Here is a 19,110-nt window from a genome sequence, read left to right as displayed (position 1 = left end):
CGAGATTTTTTCAAAGGAGGTGTTACAAAATTGCTAGGTTACCAAGATGGCACCCACAAATTAATATATAGTAAGGGAATTTTAATAGCTCAAATTAATTGCAGCAAGAGGACTCCAGGTAACTTCAAAGAGTTGGGATCTCGACTTCCGAAAAACTAAAGCTCCAGAGCGCTAAATACAATTTAGTTTTGCTGACTAACAGCAAAGGGGGAAATCACCATTCATGCAATACATTCACACACACACACACACACATGCATGAACTAATGAAATTAAAGGTAGTCACTTGTAGCAAGGTTGAGGTAAGGCAATACATTACCAATCCAGAAGTGGGGCTCCAGTCAGGGGATGATGGATGTGACAGTGGCTCAACAAGGCTGTCTGAAAAGTGGGAAGAGGGGGCTCTGCCAGCGTGTGTTGAGGGGTCAGTATGAAATCCAGCAGCATTCCTGTCTCATTTCAGACTGAGTGCCAAGGCTGGCTTTTTATAGTCTAGGAATCCTAAAAAAAAAATGGGATTTCCACCTGGTGGATGGTTTTAACTTGAGTTACAAAAGAAATATTTTTGGTTGATGGCAGTAACATTTGATTTAATTGAGCAGTAATAAGATTAGGACAAGCCCCAGAGAGTTTGGGAAAGGATGGGGTGTGGGAATATACTATGGGTGCTAGCAGAATGATTGGCTTAATGCTATGGACTGACAAATCTTTGTCTGTCACCTTCAAGAGGAAATGCACACAGCAGGGACCCATCAAATTATATGGGTCTTTTTCACATACCATCAGATCTATGATCAGTCAGAAGTTCACTTAAAAGACATTATGGCCTGTCCAGGTTCATGCTCTTTGGCCTCTCTGTAATTGCTATTATAATAAAATGTAACAAAATATTTGTACTCCAAAACAACATGGGATATGTAGGGTATGTTAATAAAGGTTTGCCATTGCCTTCATCTGAGTTGCAGTAGCGTGGGCTTTTTCTCAAGGTCACCTAATGGGTTTCCGCAGCTGAGAGGCAATTTGAACCCGAGTCTCAGGAGTCGCAGGCCAACATTCAAATGACTACACCACGCTGGTTCGATATTTTCACTCTGGCCCCTTGCAATCTGCAGCAACAGTTTACTAAGAGTTAGGATCCTTGGAAATTGTAATTTCCCAGGATTTCTTGCAGATAGTCTCTAAGGAGCCTTGGTGGCACAGTAGTTAAGTGCCAGTACTGCAGCCAAAATGTTGTGAGTTCGATCCTGCGAGGCTCCAGGCTGACTCAGCCTTCCATCCTTTCTTAGATCAGTAAAATGAGTACCCAGCTTATTGGGGGCAATTGGCGTACAGATTGTAAACTGCTTAGAGAGTGCTTAACACTATAAAGTGGTATAGAAATGTAAGTGCTATTGCAATTGCTATTGCTAGGAAAATTGAATTCTCAGGGATCCTTGAGTCCATGATTCTACTAAGCATGCTTGGGGAAGCATCCTTGGAACTAACATTACTGGGAACTACAATGTTCTAGGGCACATGCCTCCTTACAAAGGACTGGGAAGCTACATTTTTCAGAACCCTTCATACTTACAGTGCTTCTGCTGATGTACGCTACAGTAGAAGTTACCACAATGGGAAGATGAGAGATATTTCAGATGAAAACATTTGATATTATACTATCACAAATTTCCAGTACAATAACAAATGATAAATGCAGCAACATACATTATTTAAAGCACAACATTGTTTTATTTCTGCTTTCAACAGAACATTGATAAGAAAACGGTAAAATATATATGGCACAGCATTTTAAAAAAATTCAGATATTCAAAATAGAGGCCCAATTCAGATATCACCTTTTTTGGGTTTGGAGACAAGGAAAGTACCAGAGAGTTCTTCGTCATCTTCTCCATGCCCTCCTGAACATGGATTCCTTCTTCTCCACATGTAAATTCTCCTTTGCATCAATAAATCAATCATTTATTACAGTCATAGACTAGCATAAAGGATTCTCTCTTGGTTTGCAGAGCACTATAAGTTGCTATGGCATCTGAACTGAACAAGCATGGCATTAACCCAAATTTTCCTAGTTTACACATCAAAACAAACAATAGTCATGTGAACTAGGACAGAAGAAAGAAACTGCATGAGAGGGCCATGTAGAATAATTGCAGAATGATTGGATTTCCAGCCTTTGCAGCCAGAGCTTGTGGTCTGGAAGCACAGCATCTGAGATGGGATCATGTGCTCAGCCTGATATGCCACTAGGTGCTCAATGAAATTTGCATCCAAAGTAACATACTGCACTTAGGTAAAAAAAAATGAAATGCATAGATATAGGTATCCTTACACACCTGGCTTAACGAGACTACATGTGAAATGGATCTGAGAGTCCAAGTAGACCGCAAGTTGAACATGAGTCAACAGTGTGATGTTGAATTAAAAAGGTAAATGTGATTTTAGGCTGCATCAATAGAAGTATAGTGTCTAGATCAAGGGAAGTAATAGTGCTACTCTATTCCGCTTTGGTCCGGCCCCACCTGGAATATTGTGTCCAGCTCTGGGCACCACAATTCAAAAAGGATGTTGACAAGCTGGAGCGTGTCCAAAAGAGGGCCACTAAAATGGCGAAGGGCCTGGAAACCATGCCTTATGAGGAAAGACTTAGGGAGCTGGGTATGTTTAGACTGGAAAATAGACCATTAAGAGGTGATATGATAGCCCTGCTTAAGTATTTGAAGGAGTGTCACATTGTGGATGGAGTAAGCATATTTTCTGCTGCTCAAGAGACTAGAACATGGAACAATGGATGCAAGCTGCAGGAAAAGAGATTAAGAGGAACTTCCTGACAGTAAAAGCTGTTCAACAGTGGAACACAGTCCCTTGGGTAGTGGTGGTGTCTCCTCCTTTGGAGGTCTTTAAGCAGAGACTTGATGGCCATCTGTCAGGGATGCTTTGGTTGTGAGTTTCTGCATGGCAGGGGATTGAAGTGGATGACCCTTGTGGTTTCTTGCAACTCTATGATTCTAACATTTTCCTGGACAAGCAGAAAATCTGAGGGTCTCCTGTGTTTCTTGGAATTCTGCCAACAGAGTAACAGGACAATACCTGTATCTAGAAATGTGAGTCCAAAAATATCTCTGTGTGCTCAAATGGGCATACAGATTTCTTGTTCATTTGAGGAGTCCCTATTCATTCCCTACTCACTCAATCATTTCAAATTCAGTCCAGCAATTCTACTACTAAGAAATCCCTGCTCTTCAAAGCCACCCATCTAAATAATTCTACCTAGTCAGAGCATGTGTAGCAGAACCTCGTGACATAGACATGCAGGAATATTTTTGAGGGAGCAGAAATGTCTGTATGTACCTGGAACTCAACTGTTGCTGTCTCTTTGGGAGAACCATTTTATGTTCCGTGTGTGTGTGTTGGATGTGGAGTTCTTGCTCCTTATAACAAACCTTTTGGCATGCAGAGGCTAATCCAAAAAGGGACCTATTCACAGTGGATTTGTGGATTCTCCCTTCTGGATCAGGAAGATTCTAGGGAATTATAGAAGATGAATAGGTTAGGTATCCATACACAGGTACTTCAGTTACTGGTTTCACTTATTATTTTTTGTGTGTTTCTTGCTTTCGATCTTCTTTACGAATGTTATTCCAATTTCCGTCACATCATCCCCCTTTAAAGTGTCTTGAATGAAAGTAACTTCAGCAGTTAGGTGTACCTGAAAAAGAATGAAAGAGAATAGCAGTTTGCCTTATGGAAGAGAAACCTTCAGTAAGTGTTTTTCAATATTTTAGGCCCTTCTCATTATGGATGCAGTTTTATTGTACATTTATTGTCAGTATTCATATGCTGCCCCACAACAAAAAGGTTTCACGGCAGATAAGAAAAGCCATAAAAAGTAATTCTATTCAATCAGACAGTAATTTCTGGCCCATTTTTCATAAAATATTCCAAGCCACAAATACTCCATCCAACAAACAAATACAAATTTCAAGTGTACAACATGAAAATAATAAATGACAGCCATAGTTCAAGACAAGTTAAAAACTAATAACAACTACTGGAATTAAATACCAGCAAAGGCCTGGATGCATAAGGCACAAAAACAGATTGGTCTCTGAGTTGAAGGGGTAGGCCATTCCATATGGAAGAACTGGACTTTTTAAATGTGTTTCCTACCTTTCTACCCAATATTGCTTGGCATAAAATGTAATGTGGTACTGAAACACATCAAGTTCAACAACAGAGAAAAATAACTCATGAGAGTTAGAATGGATCTGAAACCACAGGAAAAATTAAGAGGCCTGGTATATAAGATTATCTTTGCCTGGTGAAAAGTCTGATACTGTACATGCATTATGAAATGATATTAATATTATTTAGGGAGGTTACACCCCCACTTCAATTGCAACATGTTCATATAATTACTTGTGCTCTGCCTAGTTACTTCTGTTCCCTGCACTATTTTATTTTATTTTAAAGAGGAAAAGGAGGAGGCAGGAGAATTAGAACAGCATTCCATACCATTTCCAGAGCACCTTTAATGGCACCACAGAGAAGACTGCAATAGCAAAGTGAAGATCTTCCTGCTGGCAGCTCCTCCACAAAGTCCACTAAGGGATTCTTTTCCAGAATGAGAGAAAACTCATTTCTTGCCGGGTTACTGCAAGCTACTGTAGGGGTGACACCTAGATACATCTTAAAAGCAACCTGGAAATGAAGAGAGAAATGTGAATCACTTAAACACCAGGTAAAGGTAGATATTATGATACATATGTAGCACCTATGGCTACAGTTTTAGAAAAGTAATAACTGTGGGTATGAATGGGTGTGCATGTGGAAAAGTTGCTACCAACCTCAGGGGGTATTTTGTACACAACTTTCCCCCCACCTCCCACAATATTGCATCTGCAATAACCAGGGCCAGCTGTATCATTATGCAGGATGAGTCAGCTGACTTGGAGAGTATCCACACTGCAGAAATAATCCAGTTTGACGTCACTTTAACTGCCATGGCTTAGTACTATGAAATCTGGAGAACTGTAGTTTGTTATGGCACCAGAGCTCTCTGACAGAGAATACTAAATATCTCACAAAACTATAATCCCCAGAAATCCATAGTGTTGATTTCTTAAATTGGTGTCAAACTGGATTATTTCTGCAGTGCAGATGCAGCCTCCGATGGAAGATACTGGAAGCTGCTGGTCATATAGCCTTGGAATTCTGGAAACTATTGTTGAATAAAGCCACTTTTCTAAATTGTGATAAAATAAAATTGAATTGCCAATCCAATCAGCTTTTCTATGGAGTTTATCCTATTAACAAATAAGCCAGGTTACCTCTTCCAGCTTGAATTCAGGATCCAGGATGCCTCTGGATGTTATCATACCTAAATTGCTGCCTATCTAGCCGGGCTGCTGCTGCCCGGATGCATCCCAGGTCAAAGCCTCACTCAGACAGCCAATTTTTGAAGTTGGAAGCTCTCTGACTTTGAAAAAGTGCTGGCTGAGCAAGGCTTCGACCCAGCATGCATCCGGGTGGCAGCATCCCGGCTAGATAAGCAACAATTTAGGTATAATAACATCCAGAGGCATCCTGGATCCTGAATTCAAGCTGGAAGAGGTAACCTGGCTTATTTGTTAATGGGATAAGCTCCAGCGTAAGTAAGGAGAGGTGGTATTTTGTCCTTTTTCTTAGGTCACCTCTGATAGCGACCCATAGATTGCTGTTCCCCCAACTGTATTATTTCTCTGCAGGAAAAAATGCACAATGCTGTGAAAAACACACTGTCATTTATTTGACCAGGTGCAAATGATGATCATTCCTTACTAATCAATACAGGTGTGGTGAAATATGAATGCTACACACTTCTTATAAAATGATGGTATACATGCTTTTGCCTGAATTGAATTGGTAGTCATGCAAGAACAGAGTCGCATGTGACATGATACTTCTTTATATAAACTATAAACTCTGTTAACATGATAAGCACTTTCATAAGCAGCTATTATGTATGATCACAGAAGACGGGCAACAATGTCATCAAAATAACTGAAGGAATCAATTACTAACCTTCATCACATGGCAAACATGATCTAAGCAAATACGTGAACTGAATCCTGCTTGGATTATTCCTTTTTTAAAAAGCCTCTGTTGTGAGATTCCCATTCCCATCTGTTTATAATATCATTTAGCTAGCTTGAATGTGATTCATTTAATATGGACCTTGTTTTGTCTGTTGTATTCATTTTTTTTTAGTTTTCTACGAACTGGAGTTGAAATGAAACAGATGCCATGGAGGAAGCAGTCAGCATCATTTTCAAGGTTCATACTTTCACCAATTTGTTAGGAGTGGAAATGAGGAGAGTTTGGAAAAGCTACTTTTTGAACAACAGCTCCCACAATCCTGCATATTTTTAGAGCTTAGAAAAGTCACTATTCTGGACTCCAATGTCCATGGCCACTGCATAGGCCAGTTGAGGGATTCTAGGAGTTGTCATATGCAAAAGTAACTTTTCTGTGTACTCTAGAAATCTATGACGATCCATGTATGTATCAACATAAAGAAGACAGCAGAAAAAGTGTAGGAAACATCCTCCACCTTTAGTATATGTCTGAGACCTTTAGTACACAAAATACTTCTGGTTGCCCAGATATTTGCCACTTACTTTAGATTTCAAAAATAAGAAAAAAAAGAAGAAGACATATATATATTTGTTCTAAACATTTTTGGCAACCAATAAAATATATTAAACAATAAGAAAAAAGAAAAAAGGAAGGAAAGAAGACAAAGGACAGAATAAGACACAGAATCCACTTGCTGTTTACTGTCTTCCTTGTGATAGTATGATGCCCCACTACTGGTTACTGCTCATTAATGACAACCACATGCTACCCCTCAGGGAGGTGTAACTATAAGGGATAGTTTTCAAAATGAAGGCACTTCCACTTCCACTTCCCAAGAGAATTCTACCCACCCAAATGAATTTTCCTTCAGTCCCCAAATTTCTAGCCTTTCAGAGAGTGAGGAGATTATTGCACATCATTCTGTGCTGGAAGGAATGCAGGATCTAAAACTCGATAATTGATTCCATCATACTGCTCTGTCACCAGGCGGTAGACAACCTGTGCTTCTTGTGCAGCTTTTTATACACGGGAAAATCTAGTGTATAAAAAGTTGCATGAGATGCTTGGAAGAAGCCTGGGTTGAATACAGGCTGCCTACTGCCCGGCGATGAAGCAATGCGATGGGATCCATTTTCAAGTTTTAGATCCTGCATCCCTCCCGGGCGGAGCAGAAACTGTGTGTTATAATCTCCCTAGACAATGAAAATCACTTACAATCCTAGAACTCTTATATTTTCTGTGTTTATATTCCTTAGGTAATTTTGCCTTCTCTCTCCCCCCCCCCCCCACTTTTCTTTAGAAGTAAACTGTAGCTTAAACTGTATTTCTAAATTAATATTTGCATTTCAAATGATGAACTGAAGTTTAAAGTTGCTGCAATCCTAGAAATTTTGGGATTGAAGGAAAATTTCATCTGGGGGCTTCAGAATTCCCTCTGGAGTAGCAACATGCTCATTTTGCCCTCCCTGTAGCCACAGCCCTGGTACCTGCCATACCATCTTATCTGCCAACAGCTGTGCATGGGTAGGTGGAAAGTGCTTCAAGTCTTCCCCTCCCCACACATCACTTTTACTGCTGTCATTAGCCACAGGGCTAACTTCCTCTCTTACAGACCCAACAATAGAAAGAAACATTACTAGAGATTTTTTTAAAAGCAGCTGAAGGAGTGTGATCATGACAAGAGCTGTCCCCATTCATCTTTTAATATTTTTTTTAAACCACTAGAACTACTGATGTCTCTGTGTGTATGTTGAAAACAATATACGTGGACTTATTGCCAGATTTTTTTTTAAAAAAAGCAATAACATTTTTCATTGTGTGCAGGTCTGAACTAGGAACCCACCCACCCAGATATTAAAGCTTCAAGTTGATTTATTTTTAATAAGCTATTTAATTTTTATGCATTTATAAACTACCTTCGGGATAACATTCTGGGAATGGGAGTACGTTCTACTGTAAGCCAAACAACTATAATCAAAAACACAATTAAAAAAAAAAACAGAGAGGAGAGGCAGGGAGAGATTGTAGTAGCAGCTGCAATGATTATTTAATAGAGCTGCAACACAAATAAAATCAGGTGCAGTGCACACTGTAGTGTCTGCTGCTGAATAGCCAGAGGCTAAAAGAAAAAAGGGGAGACTGCAGTGGCTGAAGAACATGGTAGCTATTTCCTTATGCTCCAAAGTAAGAGCAATCCAAACATACCCCATGCCAGGCAGCATTAGCCCCAGGAGTAAAACAAAAAGGCGTTCCTGTTTGCTACACCACCAAGAGTTTGCTACAGTCCAATTGACTGCACCTCTGATCTTCCCTAGGCTCCACTTCCAACCCTACTCAGGTATGAGAATTCTTTGAAATCTGTTCTGATTCAACTCATATAAGGAATCTATTGGTGCTTGCAAACCAATCATTTTTCTTTCAACACTGCCAGTTATTGACAGAATTATGAGTTGGAACAGAAATACGCTAGTATATAAACACATAATAGATACATTATGTATGTGTGCATGTGTGTGTCAAAATACTTCTGTAGTAGCCAAGCAAAAAGTCTAAATATCCTAAAAGTGCCAGATCCCATCTGATATTGGCAGCTAAGCAGGGCCAGCCCTGGTTAGTACTTGATGGTACTAGCTGTAGGCTGTATTTCAGAGAAAGGAACTGGCAAGAACAACCTCTGAGTATTCCTTGGCTAAGAAAACTCTATGAAATTCATGTGGTCATTGTAAGTCAAAAAGCCATTTGAAGACACACACACACACACACTCAGTAGTCAAGCATATACCTGGAAACCAGATAGTGGTGTGAAATGCAGCTGGTATAATCATTACAAGACAAGAAAATAAGATTTTAAGCAGACTTTCCCGATCAAGGCAGTGCCACCTATATCTTCCCATACCTGTGCGATTACTTCTGCTGTTTCAGAATAACTTCGGCATTTCTTCACTGCAGAGTGAGCCAAAAAGTCTTCAACCAACCGAATGCCAATGCTGTGTCCCCTGCCAGCAAAACAGTACAAAAATTAGCTAGAAATACTCATTTCTGATTTCTATCATTTACTTTCCTCCTCTGCTTTTTATTTCATGACAGAAAATGCTCCATTGACTGAGGCAGCAAAAGGTGCATTGCTCTGCTGGCATCCTAAATAATTTGGAGCACTTGCATGTTTTGTTAATAGCACTTTGGAAACACTATTACACAGGACAGCTTTTTTTTGGGCGGGGGGGAGGCAAAATGTCCCACAATGAATGCTTGTAAAGGGCATTTACACATGTTTGGAGTTCTACCAGGAATACTCCAGGGTCAAAATGAAACTTTTTGAAAAATTTGTTTTGCTTTGAAATTTCCCAAAATGCCCTTTATGCCCCACAAAATGCCCCCATATTCTATAGAGGGTGTTTGGGGGCAAAACCTTTTTTTATTTTGCGGGAGCAGAGGTGGTGCTACAAGGTCTCTTGGAAGGCTAATGTGGCCCTTTAATCTTCTTCAGTTGCTAGATCCTGGCTTTGAGTGACAGGACTTTTTCACAATACACACAAAGGCCTGTTACAGACTGCCAAAATAAAGCTGCTTCGGGTCTCTTTGGAAGTATGCTATTTAAATGACGCATGGGTCCTAAGAGTCCGGAGGTCACGCCAAAGCCACACTCCATTCCTAAGCACTGAAGTGCAGCTTTGGTACAGCTTCCGGATTCTTAGGATGCATGCATCATTTAAACAGCATACCTCCAAAGAGACCCCAAGCAGGTTTATTTTGGCAGTCTGTAACAGGCCTTACAGAACTAGTGTTCTACTGTGCTTTAACTGCAATGTTTTCAGCCAATAGAATTGTGGGATGTGTAGTTTAGGGAGGAGTACATAGGATCACTGCCAGAGAGTTCTAGTACATCCTCAAACTACAAACTCCAGCATTTCACATGATGCAGCCATGGCAACTAAAATGGAATCATGGTGTATTATGCAGAGTTGAAGAGAGTCAGGTAGATCCAGGATCACATCATTCATTTATCAAGATATTTATACCCCCTTTTTAAAAATGGTTCATGGTGCTTTACAAGGAGTGTAACAAGAAAATGAACAATCAACAATTGAAACAGGATCAAAGCAGATACAAACCATGAAAATAGAATAAATCTGGCTTTTTAAAATCCTTCATATGTAGCCAACAGTTATCAGTGGAGGGTTGATGGGGAAAAATAACCCCCAAAAAGAAAGTGCTCCACAAGATCATGAAAACCTTTGGAAAAAAGGCAAGGGATGTTTCATGAAGCAAGGAGTTCCCTATCTAGGTGCAGCCACAGAGAAGGCCTTTCCTCACCTTCCTCTCCACCAGTTATAACTCTGCTGTAGGTAGGATGAGAATGAAAGCTTGACCTCAGTGAACAGCAGTGTTACTTTGACACACATGCTGAAAGACATATCCTTCAGCTGCCTCAATTTACAAAGCACAGTTCCAATCAATTAGTGTCATTCCACTTTTTTTAGCTGCTTTTAAAAATTTCCAGTTTCTCCTTCCTTCTTCTCCTCCTCCTCCTCTCCCCCTTTGTCCTGAGCTTGCTGCAAACTGAGTTCAAAATGCAAAAGGAGTTTGTGCTCGATTAAGTCAGCAAGGAGGAGAGGGTGGAATCTAGCCCTTCCCAGTAGGCTCAGGCAAAGGCAAACTGCTGCAGTCTGTTCTGGCTTGTTTGTTTTTCCACATTAATAACTTTTGTCATCTTGACCACATTCTGATGTTGCTTGGCCACATATGTCCTGAATTTCACCTGTGCAATACTGAGGAGGATATAAAAAGTTTCTATAACCTAGCACCAAAAGTTATTTATTCATCTCTTTCCTGTTTGTGCTTTTGATTTCATTTATTAAATCCCATCACCTATATTCATTGAGGTCTTCCAGCAACCAAATTTCCTCTTGTATAGAAAACACTTCAAATTATATATTTTAAAAAAATATGAGCATGAGAAAGTTGGTAGGTAAGACTAGGAATTAAGAAGACCTTTTACCACAATCTTCATAAAACAGATTCACATTCTGCTACCTTTACTCTGTCTCAAAGGTATATTACGCCTTCTCCATTGGATGTGATGAGATGGAGTGGGGGCTCTGCCACACTCTCAAAAACCAGCCCTGGCTTGATCTTATGCTTTAAGCAGCTTGACATGGAAGAATTCAGGAAAATCTGGAGCATTAAATGCCATGGAGAGAAACATTATCCCTGCTCATTTCTGCAGATTATCAAGTAATGTTTGTAACCAAACTAGAAGGATCTGATTCATAAATTGGCAGTCTTAGCTGAAAATCAGCTGCAGATCTTTTCCTCAGCAGAGAAAAGCAGTTAAGTGGCTGTTTTCACTTTCTGAATTTCTGATTATTATCTCAATAGTAAAGTCCAAAATACCTTAAAATAAAGACACCTGATCCTGTCTGATCGTGGAAATTAAACAGGGTCAGTTCTGGTTAGTACTTGGGTGGGAGACCACCAACAGATACCAGGTGCTGTAGGCTATATTTCAGAGAAAAGAACTGGTAAAACCACTTCTGAGTATTCCTTGCCTAGGACAATGCTAAAAAATTCATGGGGACTGCCATAAATTGACAGGTGACCTAAAAACATATACAAAATCCCAGAAAGAAAGAGTTGGCCATTCTAAGGATGAAAGTGATGTTGGATTGCTTAATACAGAAGAATTATGAAGGAGTTCTCAATAAAGCACAGGAGATTTTTTTCAATAAAAAGACCACCACCACCACCACCACCACCCTCCAAAAAAAGAAAAAAAGAGGCATACATAAGTCTGAAGATCTTGAATGGATCTGAGTAAGAGCTCTATTACATTCTTTCTCTCAATATATCTTGGTCATTGAGCTGGGCTTTGACTGGAAAAGCAATTCATGCTAATGGGAAAGCATTAAGCAATAGCAGACTACATAATAAAATACCAAACAGAGTGTAATAGCCAGTGCAGCCAAAGCATTCCTGGTTTCTCAACGGAGCATTGTGCAATCTATCAAGTCTTGTAATATTTGTTTATTCATAGGAACATTAAATTTCAGCATTAGCAGTACTGGAAAATATCTGAATAACAGATGTTCAAATATTGCTATGTTTCCACAATGTTTATCAGCACACCCACAAATGCACCCACTCACTTTCTAGTAATGTTTCTGACACTGGACGAAATCACACGGGAGGAATGTCTCCCAGTTTTGGGAAAAAAAGAAAGTAGGGCCAGTTCAAAAATGAATGCTATTACGCTAATGGTTGTCAAACGCACAGAAGAACACAGTGCCCACTCCAAAGCCAAAGTAGTGCGAACGCAAAAGAAGTTATCATATGAGTACATACCCTTCGTAGTCTAGAGTTTGAATTAGCATCCTTGCACATGCGCAGTGAGGGCAGAATTGGATTGTGAGCTTTTTATACTTCCAGTGGGGCTTGCCTCTGCTTCCCGTGGTTTTCCCTTGTTTCACATTATTTGTTCATTCATTACTCTTTATTTCACATTATTATGCAATTCACATTACTTGTTCATTCATTACCACTTATTTCACGTTATTTAGGGAATTCACATTATTTAGTCATTCATTACCATTTCACGTTATTTAGGCAATGCACTTTATTTGTGCATTCATTACCCCTCATTTCACATTATTTAGGCAATTCACCCACTTAAAATCAGTCCAAAGCAACCTTGTGCTTGGTTTGAGCATTGGACTATGAAGATTTTCACACAGCATCGTTATATCGTTCCTTTATCATCCCAAAGTGTAGTGGAATCGTCTTAACAGATAGACAATTCCAAAAGATTTTCACATGAAGCTGTTAGTGTTCTTAAAATGTTGATATATCAGAATTCAGCAATAAATGATTACAAAACGATTTCAAAACAGTTACATTCACACACTGGACACAGCAATGATTTAAGAATGATTTAGCAATGATTTAAGTACACTAACAGCCTCATGTGAAAATCTTTTATCACTCTAGAAGGCAGGGATGGAATCCCACTGGGTGACCCCTGGTGCAAGTCACACTCTCTCAGCCTCCTCAGAAAATGGCAATGGCAACCCCCATCTGAATAAACCTGCCAAAAAAACCCCAAAAGCGGGTGGAGGTTTCCAGATGGTTTTGTGTGTGTGTGTGTCTGTGCCTTTAAGTCTCCAGCTATGGGGGGAATGAGGGAGAGAAGGAGTCCCTCCCATTTGGGAGAGCTTTGCTGCAGCCAGGTTGGGGGGGGGGGGGAGCTGGGTCCTCTCAGGTTCTAACCTGGCCCATTGGGAGTCCCATTGAAGGCAATGGTGCTGCCTCCTCACCAGGAGTTGGAGGATGAGGAGGAAAGGGGAGGGGAAGCTGTGCAGGAACCAAAGCTGGCGACTAAGGCTACATCCACACTGGAGAAATAACCCAGTGTGGCACCACTTTAACTCTTTATGGCTCAAGGCTGTGAAATTCTGGGAGTTGGAGTTTGTTGTGAGCCCAGAGTGATGCCCCTGAGGGGAGGAAAACAGATTCCCATTCCCCAGGCTGCCCCACTCCATCGTCCCCCAAAGGAGAAGGAATGAGGAAAGAAGAAGAGCTCTTTGGGGCTAATAAAAAAGGAGGGGTGTTTCTCTCTTTTTGAAGCCCCTTGGCCCTGGAGGAAGCAAGGAAGGTAGGGAGGCGAAAAGGTCCCTGAGGGGCACAAGGGGCCAGGAGCAGGGCAAGCCCCAAGCCCACCGTTTTGGGCAGAGAGAGAGAGAGAGAGAGAGCTTGCAGGGCACCGCACGGAGAGCCTGTCTTTCCTGTCAAAAACAGCTGATTTTCCTCCCAGCTGCCAGGGATGACCTAGGAGCCCTGGAAGCCAAAACAAAATGGAGGATCATGGGAATTGATGCAGTGGGAATACCAGGGCCACAGCAGACATGCATATCACACTGAATGATATCACAGTGAATGCGAAGTAGCCTGGGAACAGGATTTGTGAATTTCCTAGTTCATCGAATTTACTTAAGTGTGGATTGATGTGTGATTGCGTTGGGAGTGCATTTGGAATGCCAGCGAATGCATCTGATAACCTTTCGTGCAATAACGTGAATACCCATGATTGCATTTGGAAGGACACTGGATTATACTTCCACTTTCAGTCGTGTGATAGCAACCAATGTCATGTTACTTTTGGTTCAAGTAAAAACAGTTCTTCTGTTAGGCTCACATGGGAATTGCATCTCTTTGACAATAGCTAAGAAAATAATTCTGGCCATCCTTGGTCAAAGGCTGTAGTTATCACATATCTTTTCCCACCACAGACTTTAAACTTTTCATACAGATACAACCAGGGAAGGTTTGTCGGATAAACTGGGTGTGTAAGAGTCATGAATTTCAAACTGATTCAAAAACTGATTCATCATATAAAAATGAGTTGTTTTGATCATCAGTTTTTCATGTAAAGAATCATAGAATCATAGAGTTGGAAGAGACCGCACGGGCCATCCAGTCCAACCCCCTGCCATGCAGGAAATCCAAATCAAAGCATCCCCAACAGATGGCCATCCAGCCTCTGCTTAAAGACCTCCAAGGAAGGAGACTCCACTACACTCCGAGGGAGTGTCAAATGTCAAATGTCAAAGTTGGTTTTGCTTGAATTCCTGGAATAACTGTTTTTATATATACTTTTGATCAAACTACTGTTCCTTGGTCACTGTAGTGGGGTATAACCTTGCTACTTACATGGTGTCCAAACATTTGTTCACATCTTCATCATTTTCATAATCCTTACACAGCTGAGCCACCAGAGCACCATAGGTGAGTACAAACAGTTCTCTGCTCTGTCAATTACAGAAAACATTGAATGAAGGACATGGTTCAGAAACATATCAAATTAGAAAAGACCTTTCTTTAATACACCCCCAGCACTCTAACAGAAATCTTGTCAATGAACAGAAGTATGTGCTGCATAACTACACATATTATAAAACCACAACAAAAATAAATTGGCCCAACCTAATGTGATGGTATTTCTTTCAAATGCTCCAGCATAATCCATACTTTCCCCCTCTTCCTTCTACTGAAAACCCAGTGATGTTTGAAACACGGTGATGGGTTTATTGCAGTATCAGCTCTGGGAATCTTAAAGAAGGCTGGTGAAACAGATTTCAGCAGTATGTCTCCAAACAATCCAGGAAAGCTTGAGCTGGGAAAGAATGTGGTTTTACTCAAACCATTCCTAAAGAAGCCATGTCTGCCTGCTCAGGACAGAGAAGGTACAGGAGCTACCTCAAGAATCCCTTACTCAGAGTGCATGAAAACCAAACACGGATAGAAAAGGGAAAAGCAGGTAAGCCTACCTCACCAGCTATCCCTACCATATTAAAAAAGCATACATCTATATAGACCACAAAGAAAATCATAAGAAAAATGGAGGCTGACGAAATAAAAAATTATCTCTGGATGGAATTAAAAGAAGCTTTCTCTAGAAGGTTCAAAATGTTTTTGTTTACGTATGCAAGGCTGATTCAACCAGGTTGTTAGATCTGAATAAAGGTTCATTGAAACATCATCAATGAACCTACTACTATTCTGTCCATTTTATTTCAGCCTTTAGTACTGAATTTTCTGTTAAAGAGTTCAAGCCCAAGAACACATCTACTTTGTTAATGGAGTTATACCTATGCTCAACTTCTTTAACATATTATCAGATCTAGCTTCATAAGTCATGATTGGAACAAATTCCTTTGAATTTATTTTTTTATTATTCTTGGTGTGATGTAAGAACTATTCATTTATTATTATTATTATTATTATTATTATTATTATTAATGGTATTTATACCCCGCCCTTCAGCCCAAAAGGCTATCAGAGTGGCTTACAATTATTATTTTTAATTAGATGGTTCCCTGCCCTCAGGCTTACAATCTAAAACACATGACACAAAAGGAGAAGGGAATGGTGGTGGGGAAGGGGATGAAGTCCAGTGGTTCTTCTCTCCCTCTGAGGCCTGGACCAAGGCAGATGGACTGGAGGGAGGGCTTTTCTTCTTCAGGCTAGCCCTGATGGAGCTAGGCCTGCCTGGTCACTCCCTCGCAGGCTGAAGCATGACAGTTATCATAGAGGGAGGGCTCTTATATGTTAATCACATAGTTGCCTCTCCAATAAGAATCCTAGAAATCTATTCAAGTGTGTGTGGTTGCATGCATTTCTTCAGTTCACCTGTCCTTATGACAAAGCCTTGAATTTCATAGGATTTTGGCCAAATATCAATTACTAAAATAAAGCTCATGGCACTAGCAATATTTATGGTGCCATCTAGTGGCTAGGAAGAGAAATTAGGACTGGGCAACTGGTGGCCCTTCAGATGTTGTTGGACTATAACTCCTGGCTATAGCAGTTAGAGCAGATGGGAGTTGCAGTCCATTGGCATTTGGAGGTCCACCCCATTTCAAGCTGCTCAAAATATAGAGAGAAGGAAAGATGGAAGTAAAATTAGTACAGTGGGCCTTTGGTATCTGCTGGGATTTGGTTCCAGGACCACCCCCACCCCCCCACCACCCCATAAGTACCAAAATCCATGGATGCTCAAGCTCCATTATATACAATGGTTAGTAAAATGATGTCCCTTATGTAAAATGGCAAAATCAAGGTTTGTTTTTTGGAATTTATATATTTTTGAATATTTTCCTAGCTGTGGACTTGAATTAGTAGATTAAAAATCCATGGATACAGAGGGCCAACCGTATCTTGAAAAATAATCACTAAGCTTTCTCTACAAATAAGTCACATATTTGAAATTTGATGGTCATGATGTAGGATTTGAATGGCATGCTTTTCTTTGCTAAGTCAAAGCGCATGCCAGAATTTAAAATCATTTTATCAGAAGGCACTTTTGCAAGGTATAAATACAAGATAATACTAGTTTCCACATCACAGAAAGATTTCTTTTTAAAGGAAAGAATGAGTTTATAATCAGAAATGGTTACATTAACATGATAATTTGTTTTGGAACAAGGTAGTTGGGAGCTTAAATCAAGAGAGATTATCTTTAAGGAGGGGATAGATCTTAATGGGGTTTGCTTATTTGCAACTTAAAGATAAATTCAACCAAAATAAGAAAGATCTTACCAAAAAAGCTCAGGAAAATGAGTTTTCCAGTAAGACCTCATACAGCATGAAAAATATATTCCAAGACATTTCATATATAATGAAAATCACATATAATTGCAATTTTTGTTTGTTTGTTTTTACTGGAGAGAACACATCTTATAGCTCCCTGGCACAATTCTATGGTCAACCTCCAGTGGAAGCATACCATAGAATCATGCTGGAGTACCTAGAAATGCTTAGTGCCATGGTGCCACAGTAGTCCTGGACTCTGTCCTTTGCATGCTAACCTACATAACTCACCTTCCTGCTCCATTCCCTTCCCAGCATGCCATTCAGGCTGTTTCCACCCCCAACCCCCTCAAATGCATCATTACAGCAATTAATTAAGTGAAAATAAAAGAAAAGAAACTGTGAGGGGCAGGAGAGAAACAGCCTGCTTAAGAATAGGAAGTGGGACAGAGGAGATGAGCACAATCCCACCCATTCCCACTATATGACTACATACACATCTTATCACATGTGAATCAATAGTCAAAATGCTCCCCCCCATTTTGCCATTTATTAATCTTTTAGCAATACCAGCTTTTTAACACAAACAATCTAATTCAGATATTCAAAACATTTAACATTAAAAAAGAGAGGAAAACAGAAACAATTTTTTAAAACAGAAAAGACTTTGTATATATAACTTGGTATATATGCAGTCTTTTCTTCTTATTTAATTTGTTTTTTCAATCACACACACACACACACACACACATGCAAAACAAAAACATTTTTCTTTCACCAGCACCCACTTGTTTAATGATTGCCTTTTTGATGGTAAATCTTAATAGATGTATGCATTTTAACATGCTGGGGAGCTGGTGCAACAGGCTTATCTGCTTTACTTTTTTCTCTCTGGTTTGCTGTTCACACATGTTCACACATGTTCTGAAGGAAACTGCTGTTTACATTGTCCATTGTGGGTAGACTCACACAGCTACAGTAGGATCTTGTTCTTCCCAACTCAAAATTAATTGAATTGTTCACTGTATAAATGTTGATGCAACTCAGCACTAAAAATCTGTGTTTCTCCAGCATTCCTCTATTATCTTCTTCATGTTGATGCTGCTAAAAGGCTTTGAGCTAGATAAAGAACTAGGAGAAAAAGTCATGCTAGGCAAGGATAAAAGACTTTGTTAAAAGGTGCTTCTTTGTCAGTGGCTTTGTTAACTGTGTATGCCTGCATATGGAGACACTTCCTTCACCTTCTTCTTGATGCCAGCAGCATCCTCACCACCACTATATTTTCTAACACAGTAGACACCACTTAATGCTTGTGGTTTCCTAGATCTTCTAAAGATCTACTGCTATGGTAACTCATCACCACAGCTGTCACAAGCAATGAAACTTGAAGTCAAGTCAGAAATGCTCTCTGCTGGACCAAAACAATGCATAGGACAGCAATCTGTATACCTTAAAATATGAGAATAAGCTGTTTGCCTCTAAAATAGATTCATTTTATATATATATATATATATCAGTGCATTGATTTAAAATTACCCAAGAATGTTAAGAAACATTTGCAAAGTAAAAAAAGCCTTACAATTTTGGGGTTCTCTGGTTTTCTGTTTGCTGGTCGGGACATTTTTCTCATGCAGTGGCAGAGTATACAATCCTTCTTTCAGCTTTGGGAAGCATTTCCCCGTTCTGTTATGGCATGTCTTCTTTTATCCTGGCTAAAACATTCATCTCTGACTGCAAATGAGCACTCAGATTTTGCTGCTCTGCCTCCTATCCTCTCCTATAAACCTTGAGAAATGTGTTTGGCAAGAAATCAAGGCTGCTCTAGAAGACATCCTGACTCAGATCAGCCACTGAGCCATTTAACAACAGAGATTGCAAATCACTCACATAGTAGCTGACTTCACAGTGTGAAGT

The 19,110-nt window shown here is 39.9% G+C and overlaps 1 protein-coding gene across 1 annotated transcript; it reads right to left on the bottom strand.

Annotated features, from left to right (window-relative positions):
- Positions 1–3,583: 3,583 nt before the first annotated feature.
- On the bottom strand, positions 3,584–18,817 carry LOC149311194 (trafficking protein particle complex subunit 3-like protein). The gene is made up of 5 exons (XM_089528501.1): positions 18,776–18,817; positions 14,818–14,915; positions 9,011–9,110; positions 4,513–4,698; positions 3,584–3,706 (listed from the first exon to the last, which is right to left on the bottom strand). The coding sequence occupies exons 1-5, from the start codon at positions 18,815–18,817 to the stop codon at positions 3,584–3,586; spliced, it is 549 nt and encodes a 182-aa protein (XP_089384627.1).
- Between the last annotated feature and the right edge of the window lie 293 nt (positions 18,818–19,110).

The sequence above is a fragment of the Sceloporus occidentalis genome, unplaced genomic scaffold, assembly GCF_023333645.1.
Source record: "Sceloporus occidentalis isolate IW3139 unplaced genomic scaffold, rSceOcc1.0.p SCAF_6, whole genome shotgun sequence".
Taxonomy (NCBI): domain Eukaryota; kingdom Metazoa; phylum Chordata; class Lepidosauria; order Squamata; family Phrynosomatidae; genus Sceloporus; species Sceloporus occidentalis.
Note: the sequence above shows the minus strand (reverse complement) of the source record. Positions and strands in the feature narration are given on the sequence as shown.